This window comes from Octopus sinensis, linkage group LG5 (assembly GCF_006345805.1).
Source record: "Octopus sinensis linkage group LG5, ASM634580v1, whole genome shotgun sequence".
In the NCBI taxonomy this organism is placed as follows: domain Eukaryota; kingdom Metazoa; phylum Mollusca; class Cephalopoda; order Octopoda; family Octopodidae; genus Octopus; species Octopus sinensis.
The window spans coordinates 28,560,663-28,578,464 of record NC_043001.1 but is presented as its reverse complement, the minus strand read 5'-3'; the positions used below and the strand labels follow the sequence as shown (position 1 = coordinate 28,578,464).

General features: G+C 36.1%; 1 protein-coding gene across 7 annotated transcripts in view; it reads left to right on the top strand.

Moving 5' to 3' along the window:
- The window catches only part of LOC115212284 (arf-GAP with Rho-GAP domain, ANK repeat and PH domain-containing protein 2), a 351,834-nt gene that overhangs the window by 249,634 nt on the left and 84,398 nt on the right, over positions 1 to 17,802 (top strand). For all 7 annotated transcript variants that reach the window (XM_036503278.1, XM_036503280.1, XM_036503281.1 and 4 more), the window contains 4 exons: positions 775 to 818; positions 2,128 to 2,206; positions 5,520 to 5,582; positions 8,910 to 8,976. In XM_036503278.1, the coding sequence (XP_036359171.1) occupies positions 775 to 818; positions 2,128 to 2,206; positions 5,520 to 5,582; positions 8,910 to 8,976 (253 nt within the window). The remainder of the gene's footprint in view (positions 1 to 774; positions 819 to 2,127; positions 2,207 to 5,519; positions 5,583 to 8,909; positions 8,977 to 17,802) is intronic.

Here is a 17,802-nt window from a genome sequence, read left to right as displayed (position 1 = left end):
GCCGTTGCCAGTACCACCTGACTAGCCCTCGTGCTGGTGGTACGTAAAAGCACCTACTACACTCTGAGTGGTTGGTGTTAGGAAGGGCATCCAGCTGTAGAAATTCTGCAAGATTAGATTGGAGCCTGGTACAGCCATCTGGTTCACCAGTCCTCAGTCAAATCATCCAACCCATGCTAGCATGGAAAGCGGATGTTAAATGATGATGATGATGATGATGACTTCCTGGACCAGGTGATGCATTATATTCTTCAGCAAAACTCTTCATTTCATGTTGTTCCTGTCCACTCGGCTGGTAAAAATGAGTAATCCTGCTGTGGACTGGTGTCCCGTTCTTGGTGGAACATATCATTATAATCATCATCATTGTTTAACATTCGCTTTCCATGCTGGTATGGGTTGGATGGTTTGGCTGAGAACTGGTAAGCTGGGAGGCTGCCCCAGGCTCCAATCTGTTCCTGGTGCAGCTTCCCGGCTGACCCTGTGTTCCTTACGGAGTATTGTAGATTAACCATATTTGATGACATAGGAAATGCACTTTATTTCCCAAAAATAAGTCTTAAAAAAAAAATCAAAAAAAATCACTATGGGTCCTATATACGAGGTTAGGCGTCTCAAGCTAGAATGTACTGAAAATATTTTTTCCTGAATATGTACTGTTGAAATTGGGTTGCATGTAAAATGCCTGTGCATCTTTTATGTCATCAAATACTGTAGTTTGTTGATATAATTGAAAAAACTTTAATTGACTGTAATTATTTGCTTCTCTCTTAGCCACGTTCATCAGAAAGAAGTGGTTACCTCTACAAACAAGGAGGGTGAGTATCTTTACATTACTCTTTTCATTCACTGACATATAACATTCTTTTTCAAAGCTGTGTTTGTTCATTTGTTTCAAATTATTTTTCTGTGCTAGCAAGGGTTGAATATAAACATTCACACGTGCATGCATGCACACATGAACACACACACACTCTCACTTACACACTCAGTCACTCACTCACACTCTCACTCACTCACTCTCACACACTTTGTAAATAATGACACTACTTAAACAGGTCGTGACTGAGTCTTTTATCAGAGCTTAAAAATCAAGAGAAGGAAGACACACGTATGCTCATATGCATGCAGTGAGCTTCTTACAGTTTCTGCCTGCAATCTCATTCACAAGGCATTGGTTATCCAAAGGCCAAAATAGAAGATATCAGCCAATATTGCTGCCATGTAGTAGAAATGAACTAAACTATGAGTCCCTAAGTGAACTTCTTAACCACACACATACACATACATGGCGAGCTTGTTTCAATTTCTGTCTACGAAATTCACTTACATAAAACTTTAGTTGCACTGGAACAATAGTTGAAGATACTTGCTGAAGGTGCCATGCGAGGCGACTGAATCCAAAACCATGTGGTTGGAAAGTAGACTTCTTATCTACAAAGAATATTATCTTCTATGAGCCTTTGGGAGTGTGTTAATCAGGTCCTTATCTCTGGATATCAAGATTCTCATCTGGATAATATGCTTGTTTAATACAGGAAACTCTCTCGTAAAGTTCAGTGCTTGTTTCTGCTTAATAAGTGAATGGAAGCAGTAAGAATTGTTTCAGTCTAGAGTCACAATGAGACACTTGCAGCGAACATTCGCTCAGAACACCTTAGTTATTGGTTCAAAATTTCATCATTATGTCTCATGTGTCAGAGAAATCTGTTAGATTTTAAAATTGAGAATATGTTTTTACCTTTTTATGACCATATTTCTTATGAAGAACCCTGCCAGTATATTTCAGTTAATTTTGGAAATAATTTAAGATTTTGGGGGGATTTATTAAAATAGCAAATTTTCTCATTAAGCTGGGGTTTAGAACGTTATTTAACAAAAGGGTTTTATAGGAAACTATAATGGAAACTTCAAAATTTGAATATAAAGAATTCAGAATATGTACTATTTCACAAGCCCAGAAGTTGCTTTGAACAAGTTGGAATCAAATCAATTTACGTTACACCTTGACATATATTTTTTTATCATAACCTTAACATTGCAATTTAAAACATATGCTAAAGAAACATTTTTGAGTTTACTAAAGTGTTGACATAAAAGCTTGTTGTTCTTCTTCTTTTACTTCAGAGTTCAGGGTAACAAAGGTTGGCGAAAACGGTGGGTGATATTCAATGGCAATGATTTGCGATATTATGTCAGTCCCAAGGTAATAAATAAATTTATATGTTAACTGAAATTCTGTTTCACTTTCCTCTCTAACTTTCATATTGAGACACACCAACAGCCATATATGTATACACACTTATAATCCTTTCTCTTTCTGTCACGTACGCATACACACACATTTGACATACATGGGCATACAATTTCATATACATAGACACACACATCATAGTTCAGTTTAATTTTTGACGTGAAGGAAGTAGCCATAGTCTTTAAAGCTTTCTCAAAAGGGATTTAACAGTTAAATGAGATTAACGTAGCTAATGTTCTCTTTTATCTTTTGAAGTTTAATGAGAGTGCCTGCACATGCATACTGTGTGTGTGTGTGTGTGTGTGTGTGTGTGTGTGTGTGTGTGTGTGTGTGTGTGTGTGTGTGTATTTATGTATGTGTGTGTGTATGTAAAAGCAATAGGGGATTCTGGTGAGATATAGTTTAAGAGGAGAAAGGATTGGGAAATGATAAATGCAAAAGTTATGGGACTCAGCTGTAGGAATTAAACAGGCTGGAGAGGGGCAGATGAAATCAGTGAGTTTAGATTGCAGTGGTATCGTCCGTCACGCACAGGTCAGCTGAACATCGTAACACCAGTTTCTTGGAAAATTGCATTTGTTTTGTGCCAGAAGATTTTGCCAAAATAAGTTAGACACCGATGAAACTATTTCACTTACATCACTAATGATCTGGAAAAATATGAATTCCACAACATGTCAGTTTCTCATTGGCAATAATATGAATTCATCATCATCATCATTTAATGTCTGTTTTCCATGCTGGCATGGGTTGGACTGTTTGACAGTAGCCAATGAGCTAGAGGACTGCACCTAGCTTCAGTGTCTGCTTTGGCATAGTTTCTATAACTGGATGCCCTTCCTAACACCAACCACTCCACAGAGTGTACTGGATGCTTTTTATGTGGCACCATCACCAGTACTTTTATGTTAGAAATCAATATTAGGTTTGATATACTGGAGATTTGTTATTAGTGGAGATACGAAACTGGAAAGGGACCCTTCATATGAGGTATTTCCAGAAAAAGTATTAAAAAAGTTATCATTTAACCTTCACTTTTCCATGCTTGCATGGATCAGATAGAATTTGTTGAGGCAAATTTTCTATGTATGGATGCCCTTCCTGTCACTAACCCTCACCTGTTTCCAAGCAAAGGATTATTTCCCATGGCCAGACATGTTTTCCATGGAAGACTAGAAGTGAATAGCATTGCTTATATGATGGGGATGTTCATTTACAATCATCACATGATGTCGAGACAAGGGTTGACACAAACACACTTGTGTGCACAAAACACAAACAGACGTGAGCTCTTTTCAGTTTTTGTCTACCAAATCCACTCACAAGGCTTTGGTTGGCCTGGCTTGGGTCTGTGGTTGAAGACACTTGCCCTAAGTGCCGCACAGTCATGCCTGCACCTAATAATATGGAATTAGTACAAGCCCAAAGGAATTAGACTGTGAATAACAAAACAAACTAACAAAAAAAAAAAAACAAAGAAAGTAAAAAGAATAACTATGATTGGGTTTAACCCATTCGTTACTGTATTTATTTTGAGATGCTCTGTTTTTCTTTCAATTACTTTAAATACAACAAAAAATTTGGTAAAATAATTTAGTTATCATTCATCTAGTGTTAGGAACATAATTTGTGACTACGGTTTGGTGGAAGATTTTAATTCAAAACTTATGAAAACAAGACATTTGTACTCAGAACCAGAGCCGGTTTCAGCTGGGTTGGTAACAAAAGGGTTAAGTAAATATGCAAAAATAGCAAGTTTCATTGAAGCAGAAACCTTTGTGAGAAAGAGAAGATAGTTTAACCATGTGAGAAAACTGCTTTACATAAATATTACTTTGAAGTATCATCCTCAACATTATGACTACCACCACCATCATCATTTGTTAACCTGGTGTTTATTGAGGTAATACAACATATGATTAAATAGTATTTCTCTTTACAAGTTGGTTTTTGCTAGAGGGCATTGGTAACTGTCATCTAGATGATCTGATATATTAAATTTCTGGTTGACTGATCTGGAGAGTGATTTTATCTTTGGCATATTCAACTAAATTATTTATAACCAATTCTTCTTGAAAATAATTTTGTGACTCATTGTTTAAACTGACTGTCATTGTCTTGAGTCTTTCTACAAGTTAACACAAAATTGTGCCGTCACACTAACCTATTAAAAGGTTATTCTATGTCTACAGTCATCTGATATCTTGTATTTCGGTATCTTTACTGTAACCCGGAATGAGAGGCTAATGCAGTGTGTTCACTGGGTCAAAGAGAGAATCCAGATTATTTGATGCTGAAAGTGTTTTACATCGACAGTCAAGATTATTTTTTAATCTAAGAAATGTAATATGTTGAAATGAAGGAAGAAATTCCGAAAGTGTGGATTTGTTTATGGTAGATCTCACGTTTACCAGGGAGTGACCCAAACTCAATGGTTTCAGGATCATCCTCTGTATCACACGGAGAATGAGAAAAGACAGTATCATGTGATGGACTGCTGTTGATTCTGTTCGGTCTCAAGAGGTGCCTTTTTAACCAGTTCATCTGCCTTTACCTTCATCCACTTGTTCAAATATTATTGGGATAGCCATTCTTTACCTACAAGCATTGTTTTGTCATCAGTGTCTTTAAGTGGGGCTGGTTATGATCAGTATTGATGACTGGATAAGGCGGTGAGCTGGCAGAAACGTTAGCACGCCGGGCGAAATGCATAGCCGTATTTCGTCTGCCGTTACGTTCTGAGTTCAAATTCCGCCGAGGTCTACTTTGCCTTTCATCCTTTCGGGGTCGATAAATTAAGTACCAGTTACGCACTGGGGTTGATACAATCGACTTAATCTGTTTGTCTGTCCTTGTTTGTCTCCTCTGTGTTTAGCTCCTTGTGGGTAGTAAAGAAATAAGTATTGATGACTGGTAGGGACACCATATTTTTTTCTACAACCATTGACTTATAAAATCGTTTAATATACTGCAAAGTATATTAAACGATTTTATAAGTCAATACTATATTCTTCTGTGTTAGCAGTGCATATTACATCACTGGCGAAGAAAAGGTCATGATCAGTCTGGGTCTTCTTCAACCTTAATGTTATGGATGACTCTATCAGGAGTACTAAATTCCTTAAAGCATCACTTTCAGTGTCATTGAGCAATGCAAACCCTCCTCAACAAGGAAGGGCCATGTATTTCCATATAAAAGCAACAAAATTTTATGCATGTTTAATTAATATAATATAATTATTGTATTCTCATTTTTATTTTTAAGACACAAATATCAAAACGAATAATTCCTGTCTCTTGTATGCAAGATGTACAACAAGATATCAAGGTAAATATTTAAAGAATATTTGACTATTTCTTCTCTTCTGACTATACATTTTTTTTTTGTTTTCAGCGATGTGTTTATATCCATATTGGGTTTCAAAATATAATTCTTTGATTCTTTTTTCAGGCATTGATGAATGCTCAAAAAGTTTAGTTTAACTTTTAATTTTTGAATTTATGGTTCATTTGAGCTTTAATTAATCCTAAAAAAAATTAATTTGATTATTTTCAATATGATTATTTTCAAGATATATATATGTATATATATGTGTGTGTTTGTCCCCCCCACCATCGGTTGACAACCGATGCTGGTGTGTTTACATCCCCGTAACTTAGCAGTTCAGCAAAAGAGACCGATAGAATAAGTACTAGGCTTACAAAAAATAAGTCCTGGAATCGATTTGCACAACTAAAGGTGGTGCTCCAGCGTGGCTGCAGTCAAATGACTGAAACAAGTAAAAGAGTAAAAAGAGCAAAGAGATATATGATGGGCTTCTTTCATTTTCCATCTACCAAATCCACTCACAAGGCTTTGGTTGGCTTGAGGCTATAGTAGAAGACACTTGCTCAATGGGTGTGCCTATAACCAATATTTCTCAAGTGTGGTTTCAAACTGTACTGATGTCTATAAATTATATATGACTGTAGTTAGAAGTAAATATTTGATTAGACTTTTTGCAACAGTAATATGATATTAATCCTGAATACATGTATGTTTAACAATATTGAAAACATTCCTATTGAACACAGTATTTGAACACCTTATTTTTCATTGAAATTTTGTAAATAGTAACCTAAATTTACTTTGTAATTTAAGAGGTAAAGAAATTTGATTACTATTACTTTTGTTTATTGTTTTATTTATTTTTATTTATTATAAGTGTAGGTATATGGCTACACTTACAGCAAAGAAATATTCTTTTCTACTCTAGGCATAAGGTCCAAAACTTTTGGGGATGGGACCAGTCAATTAGATCGATCCAGTATGCAACTGGTATTTAATTTATTGACTTCCAAAGGGATTAAAGGCAAAGTTGACCTCAGCAGAATTTGAATAATGTAATTTTCTACTCTAGGCTCAAGGGCCGAAATTTTGGGGGAGTGGACAAGTCAATTAGATCAGTCGCAGTACGCAACTGGTACTTAATTTATTGACTCCGAAAGGATGAAAGACCAAGTCGACCTTGGCGGAATTTGAATAATATAATTTTCTACTCTAGGCACAAGGGCTGAAATTTTTGGAGAAATTTATTGACCCCGAAAGGATGAAAGACAAAGTCGACCTCGACGGAATGTGAACTCAGAATGTAAAGACAGACAAAATACCGCTAAGCATTTTGCCCAGTGTGCTAATGTTTCTGCGTCACTTGAGTTGATTGTATGTCAGTGACATTATACAGCTCATGTTTAGTCAATGATACTAAGTAATGTGTGTATGTGTCTGTCTGTCTGTGTGTATATATATATATATATTTTCTGCTGTTTTAACAGTGATTTTGCATTTGAAATATCACTTTCTTGCCTGTATCATACGATACACATTTGATGCTTCTAAAAAACAAAAGTAAGTTTGTTTATATACACACATGGTTGTTATATATCAGGTGTGGTGTGTAGTAAGAAGCTTGCTTCTTGACCACACTGTTCTGGGTTCAGTCCCACTACATGGCACCTTGAGCAAATGTCTTCTATTATAGCCCCAGGCTGACCAAAGCCTTGTGAGTGGATTTGGTTGACAGAAACTGAAAGAATGTGTGTGTGTGTGTGTGTCTGTCTGTCTGTCTTTGTGTCTCTGTTTTACCCCCATCACTGCTTGGTGACCAGTGTTGGTGTGTGTATGTCCCTGTAACTTAGTGGCTCAGCAAAAGAGACCGATAGAATAAATATTAGGCTTTATAGAAATAAGTCCTTCAGAGTCAAGACTATTGAAAAGGTTGCATGATACAACGAAAATTTTAGGAAAATAAAAATAAGAAATAAGTGGAAATTTTACCAGTGACTGTGTTACATTATAAGGCACAAAAAGCAAATGACTCTCCCTAGATACAACAGAATATGCTTCAACACATGAACTCATATAAAGAATCTTGCAAACCAAATCCAAAAACGAAATATGCCTACATATATTTAGTTATATTAAATCTTGTTTTATTTCATGCTGATAATACTATATAGTATGAAGTGCCAAAGTATTTTGTGGAACTGTGACAATTTTTGTCACTGACACTTTTCCACTACATCCCATCGAATGTAGCAACGTGTGTGGTTTAAATGGCTGTCATGGCTGTAGCATTGTAATTATTAATATAGAATAATATTAAACAAGTATGTAATGTAAGAAAAATAATTGTTTAATTATTATATATAATTACAGCTGTTTCGAGTACAGACATATGAATTACATAGATTGAATATGTTCTAAACTTGTATAGATATATATCAATTTGTAATATGAGTTTGCACTGAGTTTATATTACTAAATTAGTTGTTTGTATTATATTTGCGGTGTTCATGTTTTAATGGAAAAATTAGTCTTTTGTTATAATATGATTATTATTTAAGGATTTCATAGACTGATTTGCTATAGAGTGATTTAATAAAAAAATGTTGCCCTTTTCAAGCCTAGCCAGGCTCATGGGGCCCGGTTTCTGTGGCGTATGTGTTCCCTCAGCTGGACGGGATGCCAGTCCATCGCAGCATTACTCAAGAAACAGGAAGAGAGAGTGAGAGAAAGTTGTGGCGAAAGAGTACAACAGGGGTCACCACCACCCCCTGCCGTAGCCTCGTGGTGCTTTTAAGTGTTTTCGCTCAATAAACACACAACACCCGGTCTGGGAATCAAAACCGCGATCTTCCAACCGCGAATCCGCTGCCCTAACTACTGGACCATTGAGCCTCCACATAGAGTGATTTAGATAATTTAATAATGTATATGTGTATAAATGACGGGCTTCTTTCAGTTTCCCTCTACTACATGCATTGACAAGGCTTTGGTTGGCTCAGGACTATAATAGAAAGCACATGCTCAAGGTGCTGTGCAGTAGGACTGAACCTGGAACCATGTAGTTGAAATGCAAGATTTGTTACCACACAGCCACGCTAAAATTTTTTTGATTAATCTCATCCCTTGAGAGAAAACATTTTAAAAATAGTTTTTCCATCTTTAGTGCATTATATTTGGTTTGATCCCCATTGTCATCTGGTGTTGATGCGTATACAGTATCGGATGGGATTTCACTACTCTTAATTAGTAAATTTAGTAACTAAAAGTTAAAGATTACATACATTTGAATTGACCAATGATTTCTCTCCTTTTTTTCTATTATTGCAGGATACACAATACAAGTTCATTTTGAAAACCAAATATCGCAATTTCTTGTTTTATGCTGACACTCTTGGTAATACATTGTTTTTATCTTATGCAGATTTTTTTTTATTTGTATTAATTTACATTTAAAACAAGTTTTTATCTGAGGGATCAAGGTACCAGAAAACTTATCTACACGTTAGTTATACACTAAAGTTTTGTCATTAGTACTTTACAGCCCATAAAATTATTAACCATCTTACAAACAATAACTCTGAGCACCTTTTCAAACTCAAACTCCACCTGTCTAACACCCGTGGACATGTTTACAAAGTCAGAAAACAGCACAGCTCCCATGACTTTCGGAAACATTTTTTCACGCTAAGAGTTGCTGAAGCATGGAACAGACTGCCGGCATCAGTTGTTAGTTGTCGGAGCACTGCATCCTTCAAAACTTCCATGCTTCCTGAGATTCGCCAACACTACACCTGATTTTCTCCCCTCCATACACACGCAAGCATGTATCTAACTCATACACTGTTCACTTTCCAGACATTTGTACATTACTGCATATGCTTTATACGCACTTTTTGACAAGTTGTGGTGCACCTGAGCACTGTATACAATAATTTCATTATTATTATTATTATATAACTAGTCATATTACTAGTTTTACTAGAAGTCATGATTGAATAGTTGTTTAGACTACCAACAAGATGCTTGCTATTTCATATACCATTACAGGTGCAATGCTCTATCTATAGACTAGTTTTTGTGTGTCAAATTGCAGTGTTTTACTTCATGATAAGAGCACTGACACTTAAATCTCTGTTCCAAACAATCTTATCGCTCCTGTAAAAAATAAATGTGGCGATTCAATATGAATGAATTACTTGACTTGTTTTTGCCTTTCTCATTGTCTGCCGTTTTGGGTAAATGTAGTCAAGTTGCAAAATATTCATATATGTTAATATCAAAACATTCAATAACACTCAGTTAATGTTAGAAGATGTATTTGAAATCTTTTGAATAAGAGAAGGAAATACGCATTGTAGATATACTACTGGGTTTTTACTGGTTTTCACCCCTCATTATGACATATCCCTTGTATCTCTTCTATTATTATTATTATATTTGAAATGATAAAATCTGTTATATTGTGTATCCAGCTGTGGAAAGCTTTGCATGCTCTGATAAACAAATTTATTTCAGTTTTGTATAGTTTATATACGACAGCAGTTGGGGACAGTTTCATCCCTGTTTGAATACCCTACTACAAAAAAAAAAAAAAAAAAAAAAATAAAAATTCAAAACATAAAATTTAGGCATCTTAGACAACAACGATGATGTTGGCTATATATCCCTTTTATTTGAGTTTTAGTAAAACAACAAATGTGCACAATAAGAGCTTTAATTTTTAGTAAGTTTTTTGTTTCCTCCCATATTTTCATTATGTAATCTTTCATTCCATAATAAGTTTATTTGGAAAATTTTGCTGTTAATTTTGGCTAAATTAGCAATATTTCGTTACTTATGTTTTACCCCTTTAAATCCCAGGGACTCGAGTAATTTAATGTTGAAATGATTTTATTGTTATGAGATTCTTAATAGTTGTGATACTTTGGACTCTGTGGGTGGGAGAAGCATCATCATCATATTCTCATATTACCACTATCATCATCTTGATCACCTCTCCTCCTCCCCACCACCAGCAATAGCAGAGTGGTGGGGAAGTTTGCTTTTCTGTGTTCACTTCAATATCGTGAACTGCATCTGGTACAACATATACAAAGCACTTGTAACTAGAAATTCAAAAGTGAAATAAGTTGATTTGAAGTGTTGCGGTAGTAGATGTAGTAATAGCTAAGCTATATGATGACTGTTATACATCAGTCCTTGTTTATCACTGGTTGATTCAGCACTGATCTGGGATAACATGGTATGCTAATTGTGAACTGGTTTACAGTTAGCACAAATGAATCAATAATCATTTAAAAATCCTGCTTGAACAGAAAATGTGTGTGCCAATGACCATCCTCAGTGCTCAGGACAACTTAGAGTCTTGGGATAAAACATATTTTTTCACAAACGTTCTATTTGTTTATTACTAATTGATTTAACATAGTTTTTTTTCTCTAACTAAACCCCCATAATGAATGAGGATAGGCATATTAGTTTTTAATGTTGAGTGTAAAATTTCCTATATATCTAGAGTTGGTAACAAGGAAAGATTCCAGCATAATTTCATTTACACTTTTAAATGAAGACAAAGTATTTGGATGTGTCTCTACTGCAGTATCAGTGCCAAGCAGTGTTTAGGCACAAGCGAACTTTAGATTAGTTAAAAGATGTTTATGATATGTTTAAACTTTTGAAGGCAAATTCATTGCAGTTACTGTGTCACAAACATATTCTAACAAACGTAAAGTTTAGCTTATGCCTAGACACTTCTTGGTGCAGAAACTGCTGTAATTTTTCCTGACCTGGTTGTCTAATGGTGCTACTTGGTCAGTGTTTTTGACTGTGTTTTGGTTAAAGTTATGGCTTTAATTAAGTCTGTCCAGAATTGCCTCTGTTCAGGATTTCCCATAGATAATGGCTAAAGAGCTAGAAACACATTTGGGAATTTGACAGAGCAGCACTTGACAGATGTAGTGTTTTTACATCTTACCATTAGGAAGAAATTTTTTCTTGTGATCATTGACGGAGCGGCTAACCGGCTTCCGTGCCAGTGGCACATAAAAGGCACCATTCGAGTGTGATTGCTACCAGTGTCGCCTTACTGGCACTCGAGCCCTGTGCTAGTACGGTGTTAAGAGCATCATCCAAGCGTGATCATTGCCAGAGCGGCTATCTGGCCTCCGTGCTGTTGGCACGTAAAAGGCACCATTTGAGCATGATCGTTACCAGCATTGCCTCACTGGCACCCGTGCCGGTGGCATGTGTAGAAGATTCGAGCGAGGTCGTTGCCAGTACCGCCTGACTGGCCTTGTGCCGGTGGCACATAAAAGCACCCACTACACTCTCAGAGTGGTTGGTGTTAGGAAGGGCTGTAGAAACTGCCAGATCAAGATTGAAGCCTGGTGCAGCCATCTGGTTCGCTAGCCCTCAATCAAATCGTCCAACCCATGCTAGCATGGAAAGCGGATGTTAAACGATGATGATGATGATAAGTAGCTGCACTGAATTTGCCTTTAGAAGTTGAAATGTGTCACAAACATATTTTAACTATATGTGTGTGTGTGTGTGTTTGTCTCTTTTTTTTCTCTAAAGTTAAGATTACTAATCTGAAAATCTATTTTATCTTGATGTAGGTGAAATATATATATCTATATATAATCTTTCATCTCTAAAGATTAATCTGGTAAATTATCACCTTGTTAACAGCAACTCATCATAGTCATGTAGATATTCAGTGTGATATGTTGTTAGTTTATAGTATAAAGATAGGAAGTATCTGATGTTCCAGATTAGCAACCATCATTGTTTAATCAATGTTTCTGATGCGAACCCCACCTCTCTCTCTGAAACCTGAAACATCTCTTCTCCTCATAGCAAACTAACATTCCTAATTAATATTATTTTTTTTTTTAATAATTATTTTACTGTGATGATCCTTCATATAAACACATCCTGCTAATTCATTCTATTATAGGGATTATATTCTATTGAATATGATGCAAATATCCTGTTTAGTTCAAATAAATTGTTCATGTTTGCTTAAGCATACTGGTGTGAAGAAAGAGGGGGAAAAAAAAAAGAAAAAACAAACGGAATAGAAACGGTTAACTGAGAGTTGAAAAAATTTGGTTTTATGTTAGCTGAAGTCTAGGGACTAAGATACAGCTTGCCAGATTATGTTGACCCAATTTTTTTTTGCATTTTAAACATCCTTGTAATCAGTATTTTATCAGCATTAATTAAAACAGTAAAGCTACATCTGTGATTATTTCATTAGAATTAGTTGTGTACATAAAATGGTTGCCAGTCATCAACTATAAGCTTCACAAAAGTGTTCTCTGTTACAGCTTGTACTACGAAATTCTTCTTTCCTTTTCTTTGCCGTTTATTCAGTAGAGTCACAAGAAGTTCATTTGGTTAATGTTTCTACGTAGAACAAAAGCAAAACTGTGCAAATTGTTCTTCAAATAGGTGCAGGTGTGGCTGTGGGGTAAGAAGCTTGCTTCCCAACCACGTGGTTCCAGGTTCAGTCCCACTGCATGGCACCTTGGGCAAGTGTCTTCTACTGTAGCCTCAGGCCAATCAAAGCCTTCTGAGTGGATTTGGTAGATGGAAACTGAAAGAAGCCTGTTTGGAAACTGGTAAGCTGGAGGGCTGCACCAAGTTCCTGTCTGGTTTGGCAATGGTTTCTACATTTGGCGTTAAGAAGGGCATCCAACTGTCAAAGCCATGCCAAGCCAGACTGGAACTTGATGCATCACTTTGGTTTACCAGTTCCAGTCAAACTGTCTAACCCATACCAGTATGAAAAGCAGATACTAAATGATAATGATGTGTGTGTGTGTGATGTGCGTGTGTGTATCTGTTTGTCCCCCCTCTGCTGCTTGACAACCTGTGTTGGTGTGTTTATGTCTCCATAACTTAGCAGTTCGGTGAAAGACAACCAATAAAATAAGTATCTGCTTTAAAAAATAAGTCCTGGAGTCGATTCATTTAACTAAAAATTCTTCAAAGTGGTGCCCCAGTATGGCCACAGTCTAATGACTGAAACAAGTGTACTCTCTTTACTCTTTTACTTGTTCCAGTCATTTGACTGCGGCCATGCTGGAGCACCGCCTTTAGTCGAGCAAATCGACCACCAGGACTTATTCTTTGTAAGCCTAGTACTTACTCTATTGGTTTCTTCTGCCAAGCCGCTAAGTTATGGGGATGTAAACACACCATCATCGGTTGTCAAGCGATGGTGCGGCAACAAACACAGATACACACACACACACATATATATATATAAATATATATACGGCGGGCTTCTTTCAGTGTCCGTCTACCAAATCCACTCACAAGGCTTTGGTCGGCCCGAGGCTATAGTAGACACTTGTCCAAGGTGCTACGCAGTGGAACTGAACCTGGAATCACGTGGTTGGTAGCAAGCTACTTACGACACAGCCACTCCTATCAATATAAGATAAAAAATAAACAAAAATTTACAATAGCTAGTTATTGCAAATTTCCTAATGAAATGAAGCTCTAGCATAAAACCTTGAAATAATAAGAGGAGGCAACCTCTGTATAAATGTTTTGTAACATGTAGGTACAGGCATGGCTATGTGGTTTAGAAGCTTGCTTCCCAACCATGCAGATTCAGGTTCAGTCCTACTGTGTGGCTCCTTGGGTAAGTGTCTTCACCTCTAGCCCAGGCTGACCAAAGCTTTGTGAGTGGATTTCAGAGACACAAACTGAAATAAGCCTGCCATGTTGTGTGTGTGTTTTTGTATATATGTTTTCTCCCATATCTGACATCTTGTGATGGTTGTAAACAGGTACTACCATCATAAAAATAAATGTTGTTTGTTTTGTTTCCAATCTTCCATGAAAGATATGTCTGGCCATGAAGAAATATTACTTTGTTTGGGAACAGGTGAGGGTAGACAATAGGAAAAGCACCTGGTTGTCGAAAATCTGCCTGACCCATACAAGCATGGAAAAGCAGACATTTAGAAAGTGAGGAATTTGATAAAGATGGCAATGATAAAATGTGTTTATTGTACAGAATAGATAACATAAAAGAAAAAAAAAAAAAAGTAAAAAAGTCAGCATCTCAAGTTTGAAGCTGGATCAATTATAGCAAGAAAGCTTTCATAAATGTATTTTATCAAACTGAAACATCTGTGCAGAAGATGTGTTTATTCTAAAAACTAAACATTCCTTCTCTGCTTCAAACTTTTTCTACTTTCACAATTATTATGACATGCTGTCATTTTCTTCCATTTTAAATCTCATTGGATTACTCCTTGATCTTATCATCATCATCATCATCACTGGTTGTAGTTGTAGTAGTAGTAATTCTAAAAGGAGGTTAGTTTTACATGCAATATGTTTCAAGAATTGTCAGTCTTTCTGTCATAAGACAAAAACACAGAAGTAATGTTCAGTGCAGTCAAAGATTGGAAGAGGGATTTTTATATTGTTTGCAAAGATAATGATATCGTTAGTTGAAAATTTGAAGTTTTTGGTTAAAAGTTTGTGCAGGTTCTGTGGGATGTAGATTAGTTATTTGTTAGTTATATTTTGTTATATATTAGAAAGAATGGATCTTTTCTGTTTGGCTGCCAAGATTTCGAAGTTTAAAGTTTATCAAAAATGGTACATTAATGTAGTTTTCTAAGCTGAATTGCTGGAATTATTTCACTTTCTCCAGAAAATAAAAAAAAAAAAAAGTTATAGAGGTTTAACCCTTTAGTGTTCAAATTTATATATCAAAAGTAATCCTTATTCATTTACATTTAAAAAAATTAATCTGGTATTATCTTGTAGCTTCAAAATTTGAAAGATGTAACTGTTTATTTTTAGAATGACATTGCAGGGTAGGTGTGAGAGGTCTGAGCTGGCTGGTTTGAGCATATAACAGGAAGACAATTTTGGCCTGATATGGCCGGTTTAAACACTAAAGGGTTAAAGTTTGATCATTTTCACCCAGTCAGGAAACAGGATTTGGAAGCTGTCATTTTGTGTGTGACTGCACATTTTGTCATAAACACCTGGAAAATAACTTGTGTTGTTGATATTTGAATTCTACATATGGTAGATAAGTAAACATGTCTTTTGTAGTTTTAGGTATTGAGTATGCATTTAATGTGATAAACAGCACATTATAACTTAGATATTTTAAAAAATCAAGCATTTAAGCATTCAATACGCATCTAATGCTATAAACAGCACATTACAAATTGTTATTGTTGTTTGTTCCTTCTCAAGCCATGCCTGGCTCACAGGGCTGGTTTTTCGGTTTCCTTGGTGTATAGGTTCCCCACCTGGACTGGATGCTGATCCATCGCAGGTGAGCTGCAAGATGCAGGAGGAAAGAGTGAGAGAAAGTTATGGCGAAAGAGTCAGCAGAAGTTCGCCATTACTTTCTGCCGGAGCTGCATGGAGCTTAGGTGTTTTGCTCATAAACACACACATCATCCAGTCTGAGATTTGAACCCGTGATCCCTCCACTACGAGTCCGCTGCTCTAACCATTAGGCCATGTGCCTCCACACTTTACAAATTAGATATTTTTAAAAAAACAAAACATTTAAGCATTCAATACGCATTTAATGCTATAAACAGCACATTACAAATTAAATATCTCTTATAGCATGAACTTTAAAAAATTATCCAAAAACAAAATAGCACGTTACAAATTAAATATTGTTGATCAGTTCATTGAAAATGAAAGTAATGCATTCAAGCAATTTCTCGAACAACTCATAATTTTCATATCTCCTGCACCACATAAATCCACAGAGATATGAATGTACCATAGAACGGTAAGTGCCACAGCATCGTTTACTACTTTGCTTTACAGAGGCCCACAAACTCTCCATTTGTCGAGTGTGGGTACCATCTTTTGAGTTAACAAACCCAATGCTGTGGTTCACCGTTCTATGCTCAAAATTGTAACCATCAATTTCAGGAATGTGAGAGTATGTCCTCCTCGAATCTCTGAAAATTGTGGTTCCTGGAAGAATCAAGTGATGTATGCATTCTTCCAGTGTGTCATGTTTCTGGCATGGCACTGCATAAAGAAAAACCTGTCTGGTCTTGCAACACACTCCTCCAAACACCCACTGCTCAGATAGGACCCTTCCTTGGTTTTACTTACATCTTGAGAAGACTGTTTCATCAATCACAACAATCTTTTCAGTACCACCGACTTTAATTGGATGATAGAGCAGATCCTTTGCACATACCTCCCTAACATAGCTGTTATAATCAACAGCTGTGCAATGGTTCGTGTCCACTTCTTCAACACAAAACTGGACTGAAATCAATTTCTTAACCCCAAACAGATCGGTAACATTTCCAGGTGGGTTAAACCAGTAGAACACAGCATCAACAAGTGGTTTCAATATATTTGTCAACACATGCTTTCTTACAGATGAAAGAGTTCTCATGTTCGGCTTGTTACTATGGAAACAGGCATGAATGTGTCTGCAGCTTACGATTGGCCGAAATTACCCCAAATTTTCAAATTTTAATAGCCTATAACTCATTATTTATTGATTTATAGTGAAAATGATTTTCTTTGCATTGGTTAGCCTATAAAAGTATCATTACGCTGAATATGAAATCAGTTCGAACAGAAATTGACCTTGGCAGCCAAATAGAAAAGAATTATTTAATAGTAAAAACGATTGTATTGTTCTCTGTGCTTTCACCCACCAGAGTATGATAATCAACCAATCACTTGAACACCTATGCTAATGACTGTTTGTACTTGATTGTCTATAGCTATGAAACACCATATGTGTACCAAATACATCCCTTAATTAATGTAAGCATACTGCTGCAGTAGAAAAAAAAAAGAAATTTAAATGTGAATTCTATGAATTTATTTCCTTACAACAACATTTTATAAACAAACCTTGGAAGCGTCGGATGTATTTGGAATTTTACAGACCAGAAAGTAAATTTTCAATGCAGTAAAGCTGTGAAAACAGCTGAAAGATTGGGTATTTGATTTTTATAAGGTGGAATAAAGTTGCCAGTAGACGGAAAAAAAGTAGCAGCCTGCTGGCAGCTTTTTTTGTCTTATAAGAGTAAATACACAATCTTTCGTTGTTCCTGCAGCTTTATTGCTTTAGAAATTTACTTTTTTGTCTCATTTCCTCTTTAACTTGTTTCAGTCATTTGACTGTGGCCATGCTGGAGCACCGCCTTTAGTCGAGCAAATCGACCCCAGGACTTATTCG